The sequence below is a fragment of the Hesperophylax consimilis genome, chromosome 24, assembly GCF_061612785.1.
Source record: "Hesperophylax consimilis isolate HC1 chromosome 24, BYU_Hcon_1.0, whole genome shotgun sequence".
NCBI lineage: Eukaryota > Metazoa > Arthropoda > Insecta > Trichoptera > Limnephilidae > Hesperophylax > Hesperophylax consimilis.
This window is the reverse complement of record NC_142859.1, coordinates 9,506,712-9,525,481: the sequence shown is the minus strand read 5'-3', so window position 1 is coordinate 9,525,481 and position 18,770 is coordinate 9,506,712. Positions and strand designations below refer to the sequence as shown.

The window sequence follows — 18,770 nt, the reverse complement described above, 5'->3', positions numbered from 1 at the left end:
CTATTATACTATACAGGGTGTATCGGCACGTACCCGACAAACTTTAACCAGCTATTCCTCAGCACATTTGGAGTAAAAAATGTTATGGGCACTTTGCTGTCCGGTAACATTTAAAAAAAAAAATCCACACTCCGTCACTGTCATTGGCATTGTTTCGTGTTCAACAGCTGTTATTAGCAAGTGTGTCAAAAAGCGTCTTCGCTCTTTCATACACACTAAATAATAATAGTTAAAAATGAGACGAATGGTGCCATGCCATTTCATTGTGATTGCAAAAGCGCGCCAATGTAGGTACGTACGTACATTATTCAACGAAACTCGAATAAAATATTGCCAGATAGGTTTTCAAACTTTGACAAAGGATAAAGCATTATTGGCATGTGGCGAAATATGATTTTTTTATTAAAAAAAATGTTACCGGACAGCAAAGTGCCCATAACATTTTTTACTCCAAATGTGCTAAGGAATAGCTGGTTCAACAGCTGTTATTAGCAAGTGTGTCAAAAAGCGTCCTCGCTCTTTCATACACACTAAATAATAATAGTTAAAAATGAGCCGAATGGTGCCATGCCATTTCATTGTGATTGCAAAAGCGCGCCAATGTAGGTACGTACGTACATTATTCAACGAAACTCGAATAAAATATTGCCAGATAGGTTTTCAAACTTTGACAAAGGATAAAGCATTGTTGGCATGTGGCGAAATATGATTTTTTTATTAAAAAAAATGTTACCGGACAGCAAAGTGCCCATAACATTTTTTACTCCAAATGTGCTAAGGAATAGCTGGTTAAAGTTTGTCGGGTACGTGCCGATACACCCTGTATATCCTTAACCCTACAGGCTTAATGTTTACCATCAAGTCTAAACGATTATTTCTATTTTTCAACATGATCAACGAGCGCTTTGCTGCACGATCAGTTTCACACTGTCAGTGTGTAGAGAAGACGCTAATTTTACCGCCCTCCTTGCAGGAAGGTTTGTAAGGCCTTTAAGAAAACTGTCACCTCACTTTTTACGGCGTTTATACAATATAATATAAATAATTTTTATACATATTGACAATTTTTATAATTTTATTCATGGAAACAAGTATAAATATTTGAGACAAAACTGAGAAAAATAATTATTTCTCTTTCTAACGGTGAATAATTCATATATCTCCGCACTTTAGAAAAAAATACTTAAATAATGTATGGACGCCGGGGTTAAACCCAACCGGCCTTAATAGAATATGATATTTTTGGCTAATTTTGTCCTAGCGAAGCTGGAAGGGTTAAATTTAAATCGTCAAATGGAAATCAACACTCTGCAATCTGCAGGAAGAAGCATGTCTGCGAAACTGCACTCGCACCCGTCATGTAGTTCTGCGGCTTCCTGTAACAATAAATATATCAATAACAAAAGGTATATTTAAACAAAATTACATTAATCCAAATACCAACAGAATTGTGGTGTAAAAATGGTAACAATTATATCTAGTGATTATTAATTAACCCTCAGGCCAAATTGTTTGGTTTTGCGAACAAACACCTATTACCCCACTGTTCGCTTTTGGGAACAGCTCGTATGGTCTCATAAAAACTGTTGTGTCTCCTTTACCATCGTAGTGAGAAATATGTTCTAAACAATGTTAGAAAGAGAAAACAGCACGCTTTCTATTAAATAATAGAATATAAATATAGACAAAAAGATTGAAACCAAAGATTCCGACCTCAATTTGAGAAAAATAACTTTGACTTTGAATGTAAATTTTTTAATATTTTTTTTTGTATGAAACGAATTAAAAGTTAGGAAAGAAATGTTTGTAAAAGATTAGTCTAATAAATAATGTGTTTTTCTTCGATATCCGTAATCATATTTCGGTGTTTAGACGAAAAAGTGTAATGTGAGCCAGTTTTTTCACATTTTTGTTATTGCGTTCAAAATTTTATCATCATCTTTTAAAAACAGTATTTAGTTTTAGAATAAGTTCAGAAATATTCCATTTAATGGTCAGTACGCCAGAGGCCTGAATGGAATTAATTTTAAAAAATCTTAGCTAATTCCTATGATAAATTGTAATATACTCGTAATTAAGAGAATATAATTAATTATGCAAAGTGGATGATAATTATTGTAATTAGTAATGACTTCAGCTATTGTTGAAAACGAGGCGGCGACACTATTCCCAGCCAAATGTACCTAATATCGCCAAATTTAGCTGCAGATGACACTGGAACTTCCACGATAAGTGGCGGTGGCTACCATTTTAGTTATATTAACGGTAAAAGCGGTTATAGCGGTATAACGCTCAATGCTAGCCGTTATCGTTAGGCTAATCTGCCAGTCTAGCCAGGATGTGTGCTCATTGTTAATTAAGATAACAAACGTAACGGTCTTTGGCTGTGGAGAGGATTCTGACTTCAAAAATCACAGTGAAATAAAGTTTATTTAAATTATATATAAAGTTTTCTATCTTTCTCTTCCTCGTCTCATTCTTTTCCTAGATACCTACTACCTTCAGCTTAAAGAAATTTTGTATGGTTTTGAGATATCGTACGCGCACGCAACTACATATTTGATGGCATTCAGATTGGTACCTAATAAAAAATATTTTTATTTAATTTATTTTGGTGTGTGCTTCATTTTCGAACTTGTATAACATACTGGCTGAAGTTCTCGACGATGCCCGTGCTTTACATAGAGCTTTTAGAAATCAGAAACGTCATCGATCCTTAAATAAGACTTGAGTAAAAGTCAAACAAATGCTGCCCACCCGGTGGTATCACAGATAATCTTTTTTAGGAAACTCGTAGTGCGAGCGGAAAACTGGTGAATATACATCACATTCGGAGTCGATTTGTGGCTTAAAATTTTTCGATTTGATCAAGCCGTTTCCCTGCAGGGGTAGGCAGAGAGGACGGACCGCCAAACAACTCGGTATTGGCACACACTCCTTGCCTCATTCACATTCATATATACTCTTCTATTATTCTGACTCTTGACATGGCCCGACTCAAGTATCTGATTCACTTGGTGGTGCCATGTCTTCCTCGGGCGTCCCCGACTTCTGCTACCATTTACATTTGCATCGTATATTCTCTTTACACTCCTTTCTTCGCTTATTCACTCTACATGACAAAACCATCTAAGCGTCCCTTTCTTGATCTTACTCATTACGCTTACATCAGCCTTGCACTCTTTGCGGATATCCACATTCCTCACACAATCATACATGGTTTTACCACACATACGCCTCTATCAATAGGGGATTAATATTAGCTATTTAATGTATTTTAAAACGCGTTAAAGCGTAAACCCAGCTCCAAACGTTCTTTTGAACCCTTTATTTGCTAAAAAAAATGGAAAATAAGAAAAATAAATAACTTTTGGGTTGGGTTCTCTGTCACTTAGATCCATCAGTTTCCCGCTTTAACTCAGAATTTCCTGACACAGTGAATAAATAGATTTTAAAATGTTTTCTAATAATGACAATCACCAATTGGTACGTAAGAGTATATTGCCGCAAGCTTATATAATTTTGAGTAAATAGCCTTATTTCCGTGCTGCAAAACGAGCCTAGTTTAGTATAAATTTAGTATTCCACGAATACTAACTTAAAATGTAATAGTGTGTTTATTTCTACATTTTCTCGTAAATACCTTGTCGAACCCTTTCGGTGACAGCAATACGAAAAAGAGTCTAGCTTACCGAAAAGTCTCGTACAAGAAAGGTAATGGTCCGTTTGATAGATTCCACTATTTTAAAAATTTGGATTTAGAGCATAGTAGTCAGGTGGGAATGTTGTACTTGTTCTAGCGGTATTTCAATAAAAGATGCTCCTAGGAACTAGCGCCATTGATGCCTTCGGCGCGAGTCGGGAAACGCGCAATATGCTAACCCAATATTTACAAATGTTTGAAATTTTCCAAATGAGAACCCAAAGATGATATAGCCCCCTCGGGGTCTGTTTGGGGTAAACGTAAAAAAGCATTTTATCAACTATATTATGACGTAAGTCATACAACGATCCCCCGATTGGGGATGCTTCAGCCCTTCTGTTGTTTGGGACGCAATTGAAATATATTGAAGATTTTGGAGGATTTTGATTATCGCCAATTTAAATGAGTTGTAGGCTGAATGATTTTATGGTTCTCCAATCCGCAGAATCCAAGGTTGCGTGATTACTTTTACTTTCCAATTTAGTTTTTACCTAAACAAAACTCACGTTACAATAATTTTATGAACAAAACAGATCGCGTACGCTAGAGGAGATTTAGGGCTAAACCGACGGCTAGACCGCTGGAGACAGAATGCATTATTTGCCGCGCGAGGTATCGCGCGCAGGTTCACAGTGATACCAGCCTCACAAGAATGTGGGTAAAAGTAATGTTGTAATTATTTTCAGGAGATGTAAACTCCCTATAATTTACCCTACAAGATTATAATCTTTCTATAAAGTTATCAAAAGCTTTAGGCTGCGAAGGGTTTAATCGTCAAGTCAAACATGCCACAGTCCATTAAAGCTACCATCTTACTAACGTTGAAAACATCACTGTCAGTTGATGTAAATATATACATATCAGATAATTGCTCGTCAGCCAAATGTCGTGATTACTACTTCAACACGCATTTCCTTTGTAAATAAGTTGAAAGTTTTAATACCGTATCACAAATATATTAAGCATATAAAATAACTGTTAATATATATTAAGGTAACCGGAAGGAAAATGACACCTTATTTACTCCAAATCCCTCTCCGCTTGGTTTCATTTTCATCAAATTCATGTGCCCACACAGAAATGTAGGACTTTTTTAATTTCATTATTATAATGTTTTCTTTTATTTATTAAATTAAAAACAAAAAAAAAAAAATTATAAACAAGTTCTGCTGTAAAATGTTTCGCTTCTGAAGGCATTATCGAACTGTGCAAATAGAAAAAAGATTACTTATATTTTGTTATGAATCTCTTTAAAATTATTGATAATCCGGTTAAAAACGGGATTGCAGGCCTTCGGAAGGATTCTTAGAATTCGGAACACGTATTCTAACGTCGTGATAATGTATTCGCAGTTTACTAAAAGCTTATAAATGAAACTGTGTATTTATTCTTTAAAGGCCTACAATCCCGTTTTTAACCGGATCACCAATAATTTTAAGAGATTTCTAATAAATTATCAAGGTACTCATTTTTCTCCGTGTTACGACCAGACCACTAAGACCACTTACAGACGACATATTTTTGAAGTGAAACTTCTTTACGCGCGTCATGCATTTTCGAGGACCGGAGTAAAACCGACTCATGACCGTCACGAAAAACCGTGATCATTGCACCGCTCACCGTTCACTGTCGCTCTCTCACCGTAGTCGCTTACTGAGGTGAGGGAGCCACTGACGAACGTTCTCTCTCTCTCTTCTCTCTTTTCCTCTCTCTCTAGCCAACGACGCCACGCCAGGCATCAGCTGCTTGCTTCGTGTACTGCGCGGTGAGTGTAATACAAGTGAAATACGTAATTGATTGTGGTTTATTCGATTTGGAACAGAGTTTTAGTGTCAAAAATGAGTAGTGACGAGATAGAAGTGAGAAAAACATTCGTGGCACAAGAGAAAATATCCCCTGAAAATCACCAATGAAGAAGAGAGTCTGATTCACACAGTGATGACATTAACGTAAGGTAAACATAACCAAGGTGGATAAATATCTCACAAAATAGTATTTTTGTTGTAATAGCATGATAGGATTGTTTAACATATTGGCGAGATTACACTAACAGTGAAATATGATATAATGATCTATAATAATAATGCAAAGTATGTTAATAGTTAAAATATTGATAATAAATAATGGACATGTACACACAAACAGTGTGTACAAAAACTTATTAATACTTAGAAATGAAAATAGAGAGAGAAGAATACTAAAAGTTTAACTTCCGTAGTGCGTAGGCTTGCCACACACTGTATTTTTTTAGTATTTCAATATAGGTGCGTATATTGAAAAACAAATTGATATTATTTTTACTATGAATAGTGGCATAGGTAATAAAAATAATATCGATTTGTTTTTCATTATAATTACCTATATACGAGAAAAAACATTAATATATAAGCCTGTGAGTGACCTCGCCAGTTTGATACTGCCTTCAGTAGGCGAAACATCTATGAAGCATAATAACAATTATACAGCGGAACTTGTTTATAGCTAAACTTTTTGTTTTTTTAATTGTTTAATAATATTATTGTACACTTTTTTATAATTAAAACGGCATTTTAATTAAACTTGATAACAATAAATAAGGAAGGACGTTCTTCCGAAAGAGTAGGTGAACGTGACGAGTGGGACCCATACAAGCAAAACAACTGTACCTAAATGATAAGCACCGGCACACACCGACGCACGCCCGACTTTTATATTGTTCGCTACAATCGTAAATATGTGAGTACAGATAAATTTATTAAGGCGATGCACTACGAAGTAATGCAAAATCATGTGTTTTTGGTTTGAAAATTTGGTCGCCTAGAAATGTTTGTTTTTTTTTTTTTTTTAATTTTTATTCTAGATGAAAGAAAATTACATTTTTCACTTATTTAACTAGAAATAACAAATATATTACACAACGATATTATTCACTTTCATTGTTTTGTTGATCGAGCATGAAACTGAACAATTTTTTTTTTAAATGTACCTACCTACACTTTTTTCATTTTTAGAGGCAATTATATATGTTGCTCCCCTCGTAACCAATGGATTGCTTGCCATAATTAGTATGTATGGTGTTTAAATGTATTTTATCGTGTTGCCGTGTAAAGTGTGTGTGTACTTGGGACGTTTTAATGAGTTCTGTATTTGTATGTATGAGTTTATTATTTATTTTGTAAATAAGGAGACATGTATTATATTCATATAATTTTCTTAATTTTAATAGTTTTGTTTCCATGTATAATTTTTTTGTTGATTTTCTAGGTTTGAAATGAAATAGCTTTTTGATTACTTTGTTTTGTGTTACCTGTAGTTCATTTATATATGTTTCACATGCATTTCCCCAGATTTCAATCAAGTAGTTTAAATGTAAGTGTACGAGGCTATAATATAGACCTTTTGAAGTGAAACTTCTTTAGGCGCGTAATGGATTTTCGGGGACGGAGTAAAACCGAGTCAGGATCGACACGAAAATGCGGGTACCCCCACCACCGCTCACCGTTCACTGTCCCTCTCTCACCATATGCGCTTGTTGAGGTGGGGGAGCCGCTCACGAACGTTCTCTCTCTTCTCTTCTTTCCTCTCTCTCAGACACCAGCGAACTGCGCCACGCCAAGCATCAGCTGCTTGGTTAGTATACTGCGTCGTGAGTGTAATACGAGTGAAATACGTAATTGATTGTGGTTCATACGGTTTGGTACAGAATTTCAGTGTTAAAAATGAGTAGTGACGAGATAGAGGTGATGAACACATCAGTGGCACAAGAGGAAATATCCTATCAAATCCATGCTTCGTCGTTGAATTATTTAACCTCTAATTTTCAAACTAACCTAAGAGAGAAAATAGAGATGATGAAATGAAAATAGAGAGAGAGGAATACTAGAAGTTTCACTTCTGTCTTGCGTAGGCTTGACACACCCACTTTTTTTAAATTTTATTTGGTAACAGATATAATATCCGGCTAAATATGCTAATTAAGGGGGTGATTTTATCTTAAATATCTTGAATATGCTGTGTAAAAGTTAGGTGTTTATCAATGCAGAGCCCAAGATATTTCTCCTGTATCAGGATTTGCAGGTTGTTATATTCAATTTTTATGGGCACATGAGGAGGAATTATTTGACGAGTTGAGCTATGCTTTTTTTTCAGATGCTTTAATTAAATACTGCGAGTAAAATTTATCTTGGCCTTTAAAATAATCGAGTATTTTTTAGATAAGTCTTTTTATAAGCCCAGAAAAAAATAATGTATAAGGTCTATGAAAACTGCTTTAAAGTTCAAAATCTTCTACTTACAAACCCATTTTCGGTTATGATGTTATTGTATAATGTGGTGAATTAAGTTATTTATAAAATGATCGAAACACATTTAAATATTTATGCCTGAACATCCACAATATAAAATAAAAAGCACTTTTTGGCCATGTTTTTTTCTTGCATAAATCAAAATAGATGGATGGTTTTAAGCGAAGGTGTGTTATTGATAGTGTCTCGATTCAAAATATTACACGACGTAGTGCATCGCCTTAAATGTAATAATGTATGCACCTCTTTCTACTTTTATAATATGAACAGTTTTAAAGCCTATAAATCTATCATTTAAAAATGTAAGATTAAAAAAGTAAAATTGTAGCACGAAACATTTTGATTCGTCGGATAAATACCGAAAGCACGAATAAATTGAGAAAATCATAATAAAATATATAACCTGATACACAATCATTTGACTAAAGTAAAGATGTAGTTTCGATATCATAACAAACTAACAATGATGTTGATAATATTCATTAATTCAAATAATGAAACATTAATCTACATAAGGGTTCAGGATAAATCACAATCCTCCAGACGAAAGAGTAAAGGGTGCATCAGTATCACCCTTGCGGCTCCTTACAACCCAGATACCTCATTAAGACCCTGATAGACCAGGTTTTACAGCCTCCAGTGAGTGTGTTTCTAATTGGTTAAAGCCATTAAGCAAATCAAAGCTAGGGCCTGAAGACACTAGGTTAGCCTTTCTTGTAGTTAAAAGGACCATGATAATATCAATCGTATTAGTTTACATAAATTAAATTCAATATTTCTTGCGATACAAATTTTAAGAGCAGGTAAATGTTATACTATCATTATAGCTGATTGATAGTAAAAATTAAAGATCTATAACTTCGGGAATTTTCAAGATAAATGCTTGAAACCAATCGGGGTTTTCTCGTGGATCATATTTTGATTAATTCCAAATTGTTCGTAACAATAATATGTATATTTTTAGACTGATACCCACGAACGTGAATTATTCACAATTAAGATAAATAAAACAGTACCTAACCACGAAAATGTTTTACGTAATACGGTTTGAAATTTTATATAACGCTTTTCTACTATAAATTTAATGTCAGACACCAGTTTTTATTTTTCTAGACGATGAAGTAATAACTTTCCTATTTTTTTTAATTGGAAACATTTTAATTTTTAGTAATACGTTTATTAGAATTAATTTAGAATTAGTTTAATAAAATGAACACCCGTGGAAATATCAATTTTCTAGGCCTGCTAGGGCAAATTCAACCTTAGGTTCGTCCAATACGCCGGGCAGCGCGCGAAAATATTTTTTACACGACTTCTTCACTTACGTCGTTACGATTCCCACTTTATTTTAGAGGATTAGGATAGAGGGAAAATACGACCGTGGGTCCGTCCGTCTGGGCAGTGTATCGCATATTTTTGTAAACGCCTCATTGACTCAGGTCTCATAATTAAGATTCCGACTTTATTTTAGGGTATTGTGTCGTCTTAATAGTACACAGTTACAGATAGACTCAGGATATTAAATTGCGATTTCTGGCTACTTCGGCTTTCGGTAGGGCAACGCATGCGCTGAGAACAATTGATATAATTTCTTGTTAAATACAAATGATATAAGGCTTTCAAGTAATTTCACGCAATACAGTTATCCAATTGTGAACACATTTTCAGAAGGAGATGCATGCTGGAAAATGGTTTTGTGAAAAAGGCTTTTTTTCGTAGTGATATATTTTCCTCTTTGATATTTTCTCTACTTTGTAATTTTTCTTATTCTGTAATCATTTTTTGTTGTTTTTTTTTTTTTTAATTATAAATTTCTTATGTCTATGATTCAAAATAATAGAGCTACATTATATATATAGATTCAAAATTAAAAATATAAAGTCGATTGTTAATAATAACCCATTGACAAACTGCTATCCAGCATTTTAACGGGACTTACTTAGTAACATAAATAAATTATGCAGTAACATAAATAAATTATATAGTAACATAAATAAATTATATAGTAACATAAATAAACTATATAGTAATATAAATAAATAATCTTACATGGCTGGAAATCAAATTGTCACCAAACATCTTCTTATGGAAGGGCATGCATTTTTTATTGCTGTGAGTGAAGGGCGCATATAGCTAATTTTATGTCAATGGTCTATCAAGGCACTTTATGAAAATACATTTCTTGATAGGAATATATTAAAGAGGACCCAATCAGGTAATAAATAGAATCCATTCCCTTATCATTTCAAAAGCGTGGGAATTGCCACTGACTTATGAAAGCATTTCTTATTGGTTTTTAAGTAGTTGTCTTACAACTGAAGAGATAAAAAACCGATTTTTTTTTAATGTAATATTTAGTACAAAAGCTGATTGGGGCAAATGGCAATACTTTATCAGGCTTCTAGTTTATTTAGATTCTACGGTAAAATAGCAGGTAAATTACTTATAATTCTACTTTCATTTGTATTTATGGAAAGATATGGTTTCTATAGCGTTTCTATAAACTCTCACTTCTTAATAAGTTGTTGGTATCTTACTGTGTCACAACTCGTATGAAGTAAATTCTCTACTTAGCGTTAAAGTGACATGATAAATAACTTTACTGGATTCACTGTAAAATAGAAGAAGTTTATACGACTGATAGCATCAACTTGAAAAATAATGTATAAAAATAAGATACAGTCCAAATGAGACTACATGAGAAATAATCTGAAATGTAAAGCATGGAGCAACGAAGACTATAGCACTGGCATACATTAGCATAGTGTTTGAAATTTATAGCTCAAATATTGTCAGGTTAAAAAGTCAGTAACGTTGCTACGAAGCTTTGAAATATTTATATGAGTGTAAAAAAGTAAAATATTACGCCAAATTGTCTGTTCTATTCGAAGTGGCTAAACGCTTCATAATTTCGCGTTATTTTTCGGCGAAATTCACGTTAGTTTTTTTGAGGAAAATTTGGGAAAACTGGTGTTATTATTGAGCAAAAGTGATGCAATCAGGAGCGTATACCTCTGATCGAAAATTGGATCCTTGAATATTGTGACGTCATATTGTTGCCTAACTATATCCACCAATAAAAAACTGTGAAAATCTATGGAATAAACTTTCAGAGTTTTTCATTGGTGTATAGTATAATAAGTAGGCTCCGAATGAGAATTGTTCTGTCTATATATTGGCATATCTATGGTTTTTAGGTCCAATTTTTTTCATACGAAAAGCCCGAAGATATCGATCTAGTGAGTGGTTTATTTATAGATGCCAGCTTTCCATTTTGTAAGAATATTATGGCTTTTCAAGCTTATCAAAACATAGACAAAATAAAATGTAGAAATTATAATATTACTTTCTTATTATTTTAAAATACCATTAAACCGCGAGAAAAATAGGAAATTGTTATTTTATTCTAAAATTTCGAATTTCACGTTATCGCTAACGCGATTTTTTCAATTTGGCTCTAGTAATCAGTAGTATATTACAAATATTGTTTTTTTTTTAAATTTTTTTCAGGCAGTAATCAAGAAGTCCACAGTAACGTGCAAGTGCCACGGGGTATCCGGCTCCTGCAGTCTGGTGACTTGCTGGCAACAGTTGGGCTCATTCAGAGAAATCGGTGAGTACACTTCTATTACCATTTTAGACTGAAGTTTGATCTGTGTTTAATAAACTTTTAACAAATCGATTTTGTTTTTAAATCGATAAATTGATTTGTTTATAGAATAAAGAAGAACAAAAGAAATGCGACGTTGACGTGTTTCGTTATCCAATTTCAAATACAGAACTGTGTTTTATCATCGTTATGAAATTTTCATAACGATCAAATTTAATAACGATGTCAGGCTGTTTAAGAGAGACAGAACGATTTCTAAATGGACTAGAACCAAGCAATTCTATGTACGTCAGTAGTGACATTGGTGTCCATTCAAACCTACATGGAAGGCATTTCTGGTGTGTAATTAATATTAATTTTTGTATGTGTCACCTCGCTAGACCGCCCTTGTTTGTACAGTATAAAAATAAGGGAACCATGTCACGATTCGGTTTGGTAGGGGCTGTGGGAATTGCTTTATTAAAGCGGGTCTTGAAGAAGTTCGGATTATGTGAAGGCGGAAAAACAGATGCCTATAATTCGTTCCACATATGAACCGACTTACACAAAAACGAGCCGAAGAAGCAACCCGTTCTTACGAAGCCAACATTAACTGTGAATGTTCCCTCGTGTCCGTCGAGTATCACGCACGTGCTCCGTTGCACCGGGGATCAATGCTCCTACCTCCTTAGAGCAGGCTTCATTAAAATGCCCAAAGAACAGACTCGGCATACCTACATTGAGTCTGTGCAGATCTTATAATTAATTAATGCCCTTATTCCTTCCGTGTCGATACCAACTGTGTCCACAAAATAACATTATCATTTTAATCATATCAAATCTAAGACACCATTATTTGTTTGGAATTTAGTTCATATAAAAACAGCACAAACGTGCATTTAATTAGCAAGGTAATTCGTACAAAACCCAAAAACGTGCACGAGTCGTTCTTCAGACGTGCAAGGAACACAAATGACCATATTTCTCCAACATATTGCATTTAAACTGTCTTATAAATCTCAGCAGTTGTCAAGCATTTTAATTTTGAAGATGTGGATCATGTAATTTGCCAGGACTAAGATGCTAATCTCCTCGCTTTAAACAATGTGGAATAACATTACTAAAAAATTATAAGAAGGTATTTAAATAATTTTAAAAATTATGCTAATTTCAAGGAACCATTTCCACTGCATCTAATTAATGCCAATGTAAAGGATGTTAGGATTGTCATTATCTGTTGTTGTCTTAACAAAGTATTTATGCTTTTAAATACATGCTTTGGAAGAAAAATGATAAAAACCAAGCAAAAGGAACTATTTTACGTATATTGAGAATATCTTATCTTATTAATAACACCTGTACTACTAATATCCCCTCTAAAGTGTTTTTACAATGGAATTCAACACTATTTTCTACGAACGTTTTAAAATTTGAATTGTCCCTACATCGCACAAGAGTCTCAACTGCTCCCGATCGTTTGTGATGTATTTGATATGTTGTGAGGCTGAAGGTATTGGGAAGGGGAAGGCGATGGAAGGTGGGAAAGTACCTGGCTACTCAGATCTGGTCACCAAACACGGCTTAAGTCATTTCAAGCAAAGTTTCAATTCAGAATAGTAGTCTTACGCCAGGGCGATACTGATAGTATCTTCCACTCTCGAATATGTCGAAAATGTACCTCATCTTATTTTAAATGATAACATTGTGAAAATAATTAAAATTATTTAAATAAAACCGGGATTTGAACCCGCGACCTCCAGATTGCTAGTCGAGAGCCTTACCCCTCGATCACGGAAGCTGTCTTTATGCTGTAAAAATAAGATCAATGATTTATGTTGTAAAACAACTTGTGTGAAAAGTATTTTTTGTTATAGTTTGAAACCATTACGTTTCCACAATATATACAACGTTCCTTGAACAAAAAAGTCTTCTGGAAAGTCTGCTGGAATAAATTCATTAAATTGCTTCAATACTTGGAATAAAAACAATGAGTTTATTTAATAGACAGGTATGGGGGTCATTTTGAGTAATGTAATCTGTTGTAAGGTAATGGGTGTCCCAAGAACTGGGCGCGTTCTTTATTCCATTTGTTCATTGTCTCGCGCCAATTACACAGGCATTTACTCCGAATCTCTACACGCCCGAATACGGATGATGTTAAGAATACGATTAGATACGTTTGTACGACCCTAGCCAGGAGCACTCCTGTCCCGGTGTGACCAGTACACAAGGGGGCACTGATTGGTTAGAACAGGTGCTCTGAGGATGGGAAGGAGGTTGGAGATTAATCGATCGGTAAAAATGGCAACATAATAAGTACATATTGGAATTTAGGACGGGCAGGCATAAAGGAATAGATTGAACCTTGTTTTCTTCCATCTGTCTTCCTTCATCTTGCCACTTCTTACATTTCATTATCTCTTTTTGGCTCTTCCTTGTTCATCTTGCTCTGCTTTTCTCTTCTTGTCTCTTTCTGTCTCTTCCTGTCTCTTCTTATCTCTTCTTGTCGCTTCTTGTCTCTTCTTGTCGCTTTTTGTCTCTTCCTGTCTCTTCTTATTTCTTCTTGTCTCTTCTTGTCTATTCTTGTCTCTTCTTCTCTCTTTTTGTTTTTTTCTAATGTCTCTTAGCTCTACTTGCCTCTTTTTGTCTCTTCTTTTCTCTTCTTGTCTATTCTTGTCTCTTCTTCTCTCTTCTTGTCTCTTCTTGTCTTTTCTTATCTCTTTTTGTTTCCTCCAGTGTCTCTTAGCTCGTCTTGCCTCTTATTGGCTCGCCTTAGCTATTCTTGTATCTTCTTGCACCTCCTCGCCGAGATGAGAAAGAGGATGGGAAGAGGGGGGATTAGGAAGGTCTATTCAGATCTGATCACCGCGGCTAAAGTCATTTCTATACAAAACTATTGACCAGTTTTAACAATTTTGTTTACTATTTTTTTGACCAACAAATACAGGTCTGTTTACGTTGATGCTAGTTCCTTTATGTCTAGTTACATTGCGGCAGTGGGAGGGGGGGAGCCCTAGCCCTGTGAGGTCGTGTGTTACGGCAAGGTGAGGGTCACAAAGGGACCGCGCTGGTCAAAACACTGGAGGAACTTTTTTATTATTATTTCTGGGGTGGGTCAATCTAAAGTGTCTAAAAACATTACATGATTTTTTATTATTTCCAGATTCTATCCATTTTACGATCTGCGTTAGAAATCGTCTGTAAAAGCCGGAGTTTGTTTATTATAATGACTTATTTTGTGATCGATTTTGTGGAGTCAGGTACTTCCCTAGGTTTTCTCTTCTCTATCTCTTTCTCCTTCCCATTCCTTTCAGCCTCACAAATCACAACTTACCCAAATTGGGAATATCATAGTTAGGTAACCTTGCTCCTGTTGGCCGAGAGCAGTTGGGACTCTTGTGCGGTATATTTATAGGAAAATGAGATTGAGGAGTAGTATAAAAAATCTGAGATGCAAAATAATCATTGTATCGTAAAACAAATGTTTCTTACTTTGCTCCAAATTCCTCATAATTATATTTTATATGTACCAACCTACTTCATTTCCATATTTGTAACAATGGAAAACTAAATGAACGAAAAAATACAACGGAAACAACGAAAATCGTTTAAAATCTGGGGCAAATCCTTTAGAGGAGGTTACTTTGCCCTGGTCATGAAATTTGCTTGTATTTTGAGTTTCGAGATACATTATGAACCGGAGCAAAGTAACGGAAAACAAATTATTCTGCACACAAATGTCACTATTTCACACTTTCAAATACGACTAAATAAAATTTTATAACACCGTATTTTCGAGATATTTTGAAACAAAAGCACTTAAAAGTAAAGTTACCTCAATTGGGGCAAAGTTATACCTTATGGGGCAAAGTTATATATTAGGGGGCAAAGTTATACGTAAGGGGCAAAGTAAGGTACATTTACGGTAAGTACCTAAAAGTAACATTAATAATAAAAATAAAATCGTTAAATTATGTTGAAACTATGTCGTGAAGGAAACTGACATAAAACGAGCAGTTATTTAATATTTTTTCTCCGTCGGTTTCTTTGAACCTCTACTAAAGAGTCAGGTATCTTCACATATGATCTTAATAGCGCTTAAGTGTGATCTCGGCAAACTTGTGCCGGGCAAGGGCTGGGAACATTCGGGACATTGGGGAATATTGGGAACACCCAAACCTCACAAATCCCTACCTAGCCGCTCCTCACAGATAAAACCCATCAGTGGACATGGTATATAGAACAATGGAAGGATTATGTAATTTGATCGATTCCAATTCTTCTTTAAATTTTTATTTAGACATAATTTATGGATGTTTTACGTTTATTATTTCTGTGTCCTTTGCCGCCTGGACTAGTTTTGAATACTTGAAAAGCGTGAATAATTAATTATTCGTATCAAATTCATACCGATATTTTATCAAAGTAATAATTATTTCTACCTTAGATACAGAATAAATTAATGAGCTTTGTTTAAAATCATCTTATCACGGTTCGGAGGGTGTAATTGAAAAAATTACGATATAAAGTAACATACGAGTATAGGAGTATATACAATATAGGAAACACGTAGTACAAGAGGAACAGTAGTGAATCATTTTGAGTCAATTTTTTGAAGAAACATTTTTTTTATTCGAGCTATAGTTTTGAAGTAGATTGCGTTCAAATTTGAAATATTTTAAGACGAATTTAAAAAAACGTACTCCTAGCTTTAGAAGTTTTTTTAATCACTTCGTTGACGAAAACAATGGAAAAAATGTTACATTTTTTTTAAGGATATGCTTTTTTTGGAGCTCTCTCTGTGATGTAGATTCAACAGTTTTCCGTTTATAAATACAACGAGTTTGTTACGTAACTTTCCAGGCACCGTGTATAATTCCATTGCCTATCGACCTTTGCGGATTTTATAGACTTAATGAAAGTCGAATACAAATAAACACCACGTTTCACGCTAATACCGCGAAAAATCAGAAAAAATTCATACTATTCATTCGCAACTGTTCCCTAGCGTCCGGAGACAGTGGGACTATGGCATCCCCAATTGGGGTACATTGACTTAAAATATAAATAAATTCGTAGTGGTCATAGAATTCTAGAGTTTTAGTTCGTGTTTGCAGCCCCTGAATTTAAAATAATACGCCGAGACAAGAACAAATAAATGAAAACACATGCAACGCTATCAGATAAATGTGGTCACATTGTTCTGTCCGGGACTGTACACGTCTAAATTATACACTGCGCCCGTCAAACATAATTAACTTCCTCGCGCCTACAAACTTTACCTTACACTGCCTACACCGGCTGGACGCGTGAAAGGATACTGAGAATTAAAAAAAATGAATCACAGTGCAGTGAGTGGGAAATATTCATCACAAGAAGAATAAATTTAAATAGTGCCATTTTTTAACTCCTTGTAGGTTGTAGGAAATTAAATAAAATATAAGTATTATATTTTTTTCGTTTCCTACAACCTACAAGGAGTTAACAAATATGTTATTATTATTATATTTTAATGTTGTATTGTATTGTACTGTATTGTATTGTATTGTATTTCATTGCATTGTTGTTATTATTATAATATTTGTTTGTTGTATTGTATTGTACTGTATTGTATTGTATTGCATTGCATTTCATTGCATTGCATTGCATTGCATTATATTAAATTATATTAATATTACATTATAATGTATTTCAATTGTATTGTACTGTACTGTACTGTACTGTACTGTACTGTACTGTACTGTACTGTACTGTACTGTACTGTTCTGTACTATACTGTACTGTACTGTACTGTACTGTACTGTACTGTACTGTACTGTACTGTACTGTACTGTACTGTACTGTACTGTACTGTACTGTACTGTACTGTACTGTACTGTACTGTACTGTACTGTACTGTACTGTACTGTACTGTACTGTACTGTACTGTACTGTACTGTACTGTACTGTACTGTACTGTACTGTACTGTACTGTACTGTACTGTACTGTACTTTACTTTACTTTACTGTACTGTACTGTACTGCACTGCATCGCACTGCACTGCATCTCACTGCAATTCAGTGGCGGATCCAGGGGGGGGGTCACGGTGGTCATGACCCCCCCCCTGGGCCCCAGCCCAGGGGGGGGTCATGACTACCTAGGTCCTGGGCCCATCCAGGACCTAGGTGGACCACTAATTAAAATTGTTAAACATAATGTTTTTATATATTTTTTGTCACAATATAAATTTTATTTAAGTACTTTCAATATTTAATTAATTTAATATAATACTTTGTTTGACGGCAAAAGCATTATTCTGGAACGAACGCATCGAAAATTCGAATGTTACCGCGTCACCGCGCACCGCCACCGGCGCGCGCTTCGGCCGCCACCTTTCATATTATTATGACACATTTCGTGTAACCACGTGTGACGCTTGCGCGCGCTTTGTTTCGACTAACGTCTAGCGTCTAGCAAAACCTAACCTCAATCGGAACGACTAAACTTTATTAATAAAGTGTTTACTTTTATTTGTTTACTAAGTTAAAAAAAATAAGTTCCAATATAAGTAATAGTGTTCTTAAAAATTGTTGCTGCAAATTCAATTCATTACAAGAAATGGTAAGTAATCTAATCAGTTTCTTCATTATGCCAGTGTATGTGTGTTTAAACTCAAATGTTATTTGTTAATGTTCTAAGGCTGGGGTTAGACTCGTAAGTTTTTTTCCTGTAAATCGCTCTTGAAGGCGAGTTTGGCCAAATTCCCAATGTAAACGACACCAAAAGTCACTTAACGTAATTTTAGTAAGTTACAGAACTTATTCTTTCGGAAGTTTTTTGACAGGTCTGGACAGGTCTAACGCGCCCGCGCGAATTACCAGCCTTCCTATACTTCCTAAAGCAATTCTTAAGGCGAGACACAACCTCGTTCATCGAGGTTTTGCCCAAGGCTAACATTTTAATTTATTTCGGCGAAATTATAATTGAATTTAAAAAAATAAAATTATGCCGCACGAGGGATGCAAGTTATTTATATTTTAGATTAATAAAACAATACCTTACAATTAATATATTTTACGTTCAACGATTTTAAAACTTTATAACCCGTGTATAACTATAAAGTTAGCGGACTTAGCGGTAAGTACCAGATTTTATTTTTCTAGATGATGAATTAATAACTTCGGAAGTGGACACATTTTTAATATTTGTAACAAA

General features: G+C 34.6%; 1 protein-coding gene across 1 annotated transcript in view; it reads left to right on the top strand.

The window, feature by feature from the left end:
* LOC149411878 (protein Wnt-5b-like) overlaps nucleotides 1-18,770 on the top strand; it is a 141,020-nt gene that overhangs the window by 70,102 nt on the left and 52,148 nt on the right. The window contains exon 6 of the mRNA XM_089646469.1: nucleotides 11,497-11,599. Within this exon, the coding sequence (XP_089502595.1) occupies nucleotides 11,497-11,599 (103 nt within the window). The remainder of the gene's footprint in view (nucleotides 1-11,496; nucleotides 11,600-18,770) is intronic.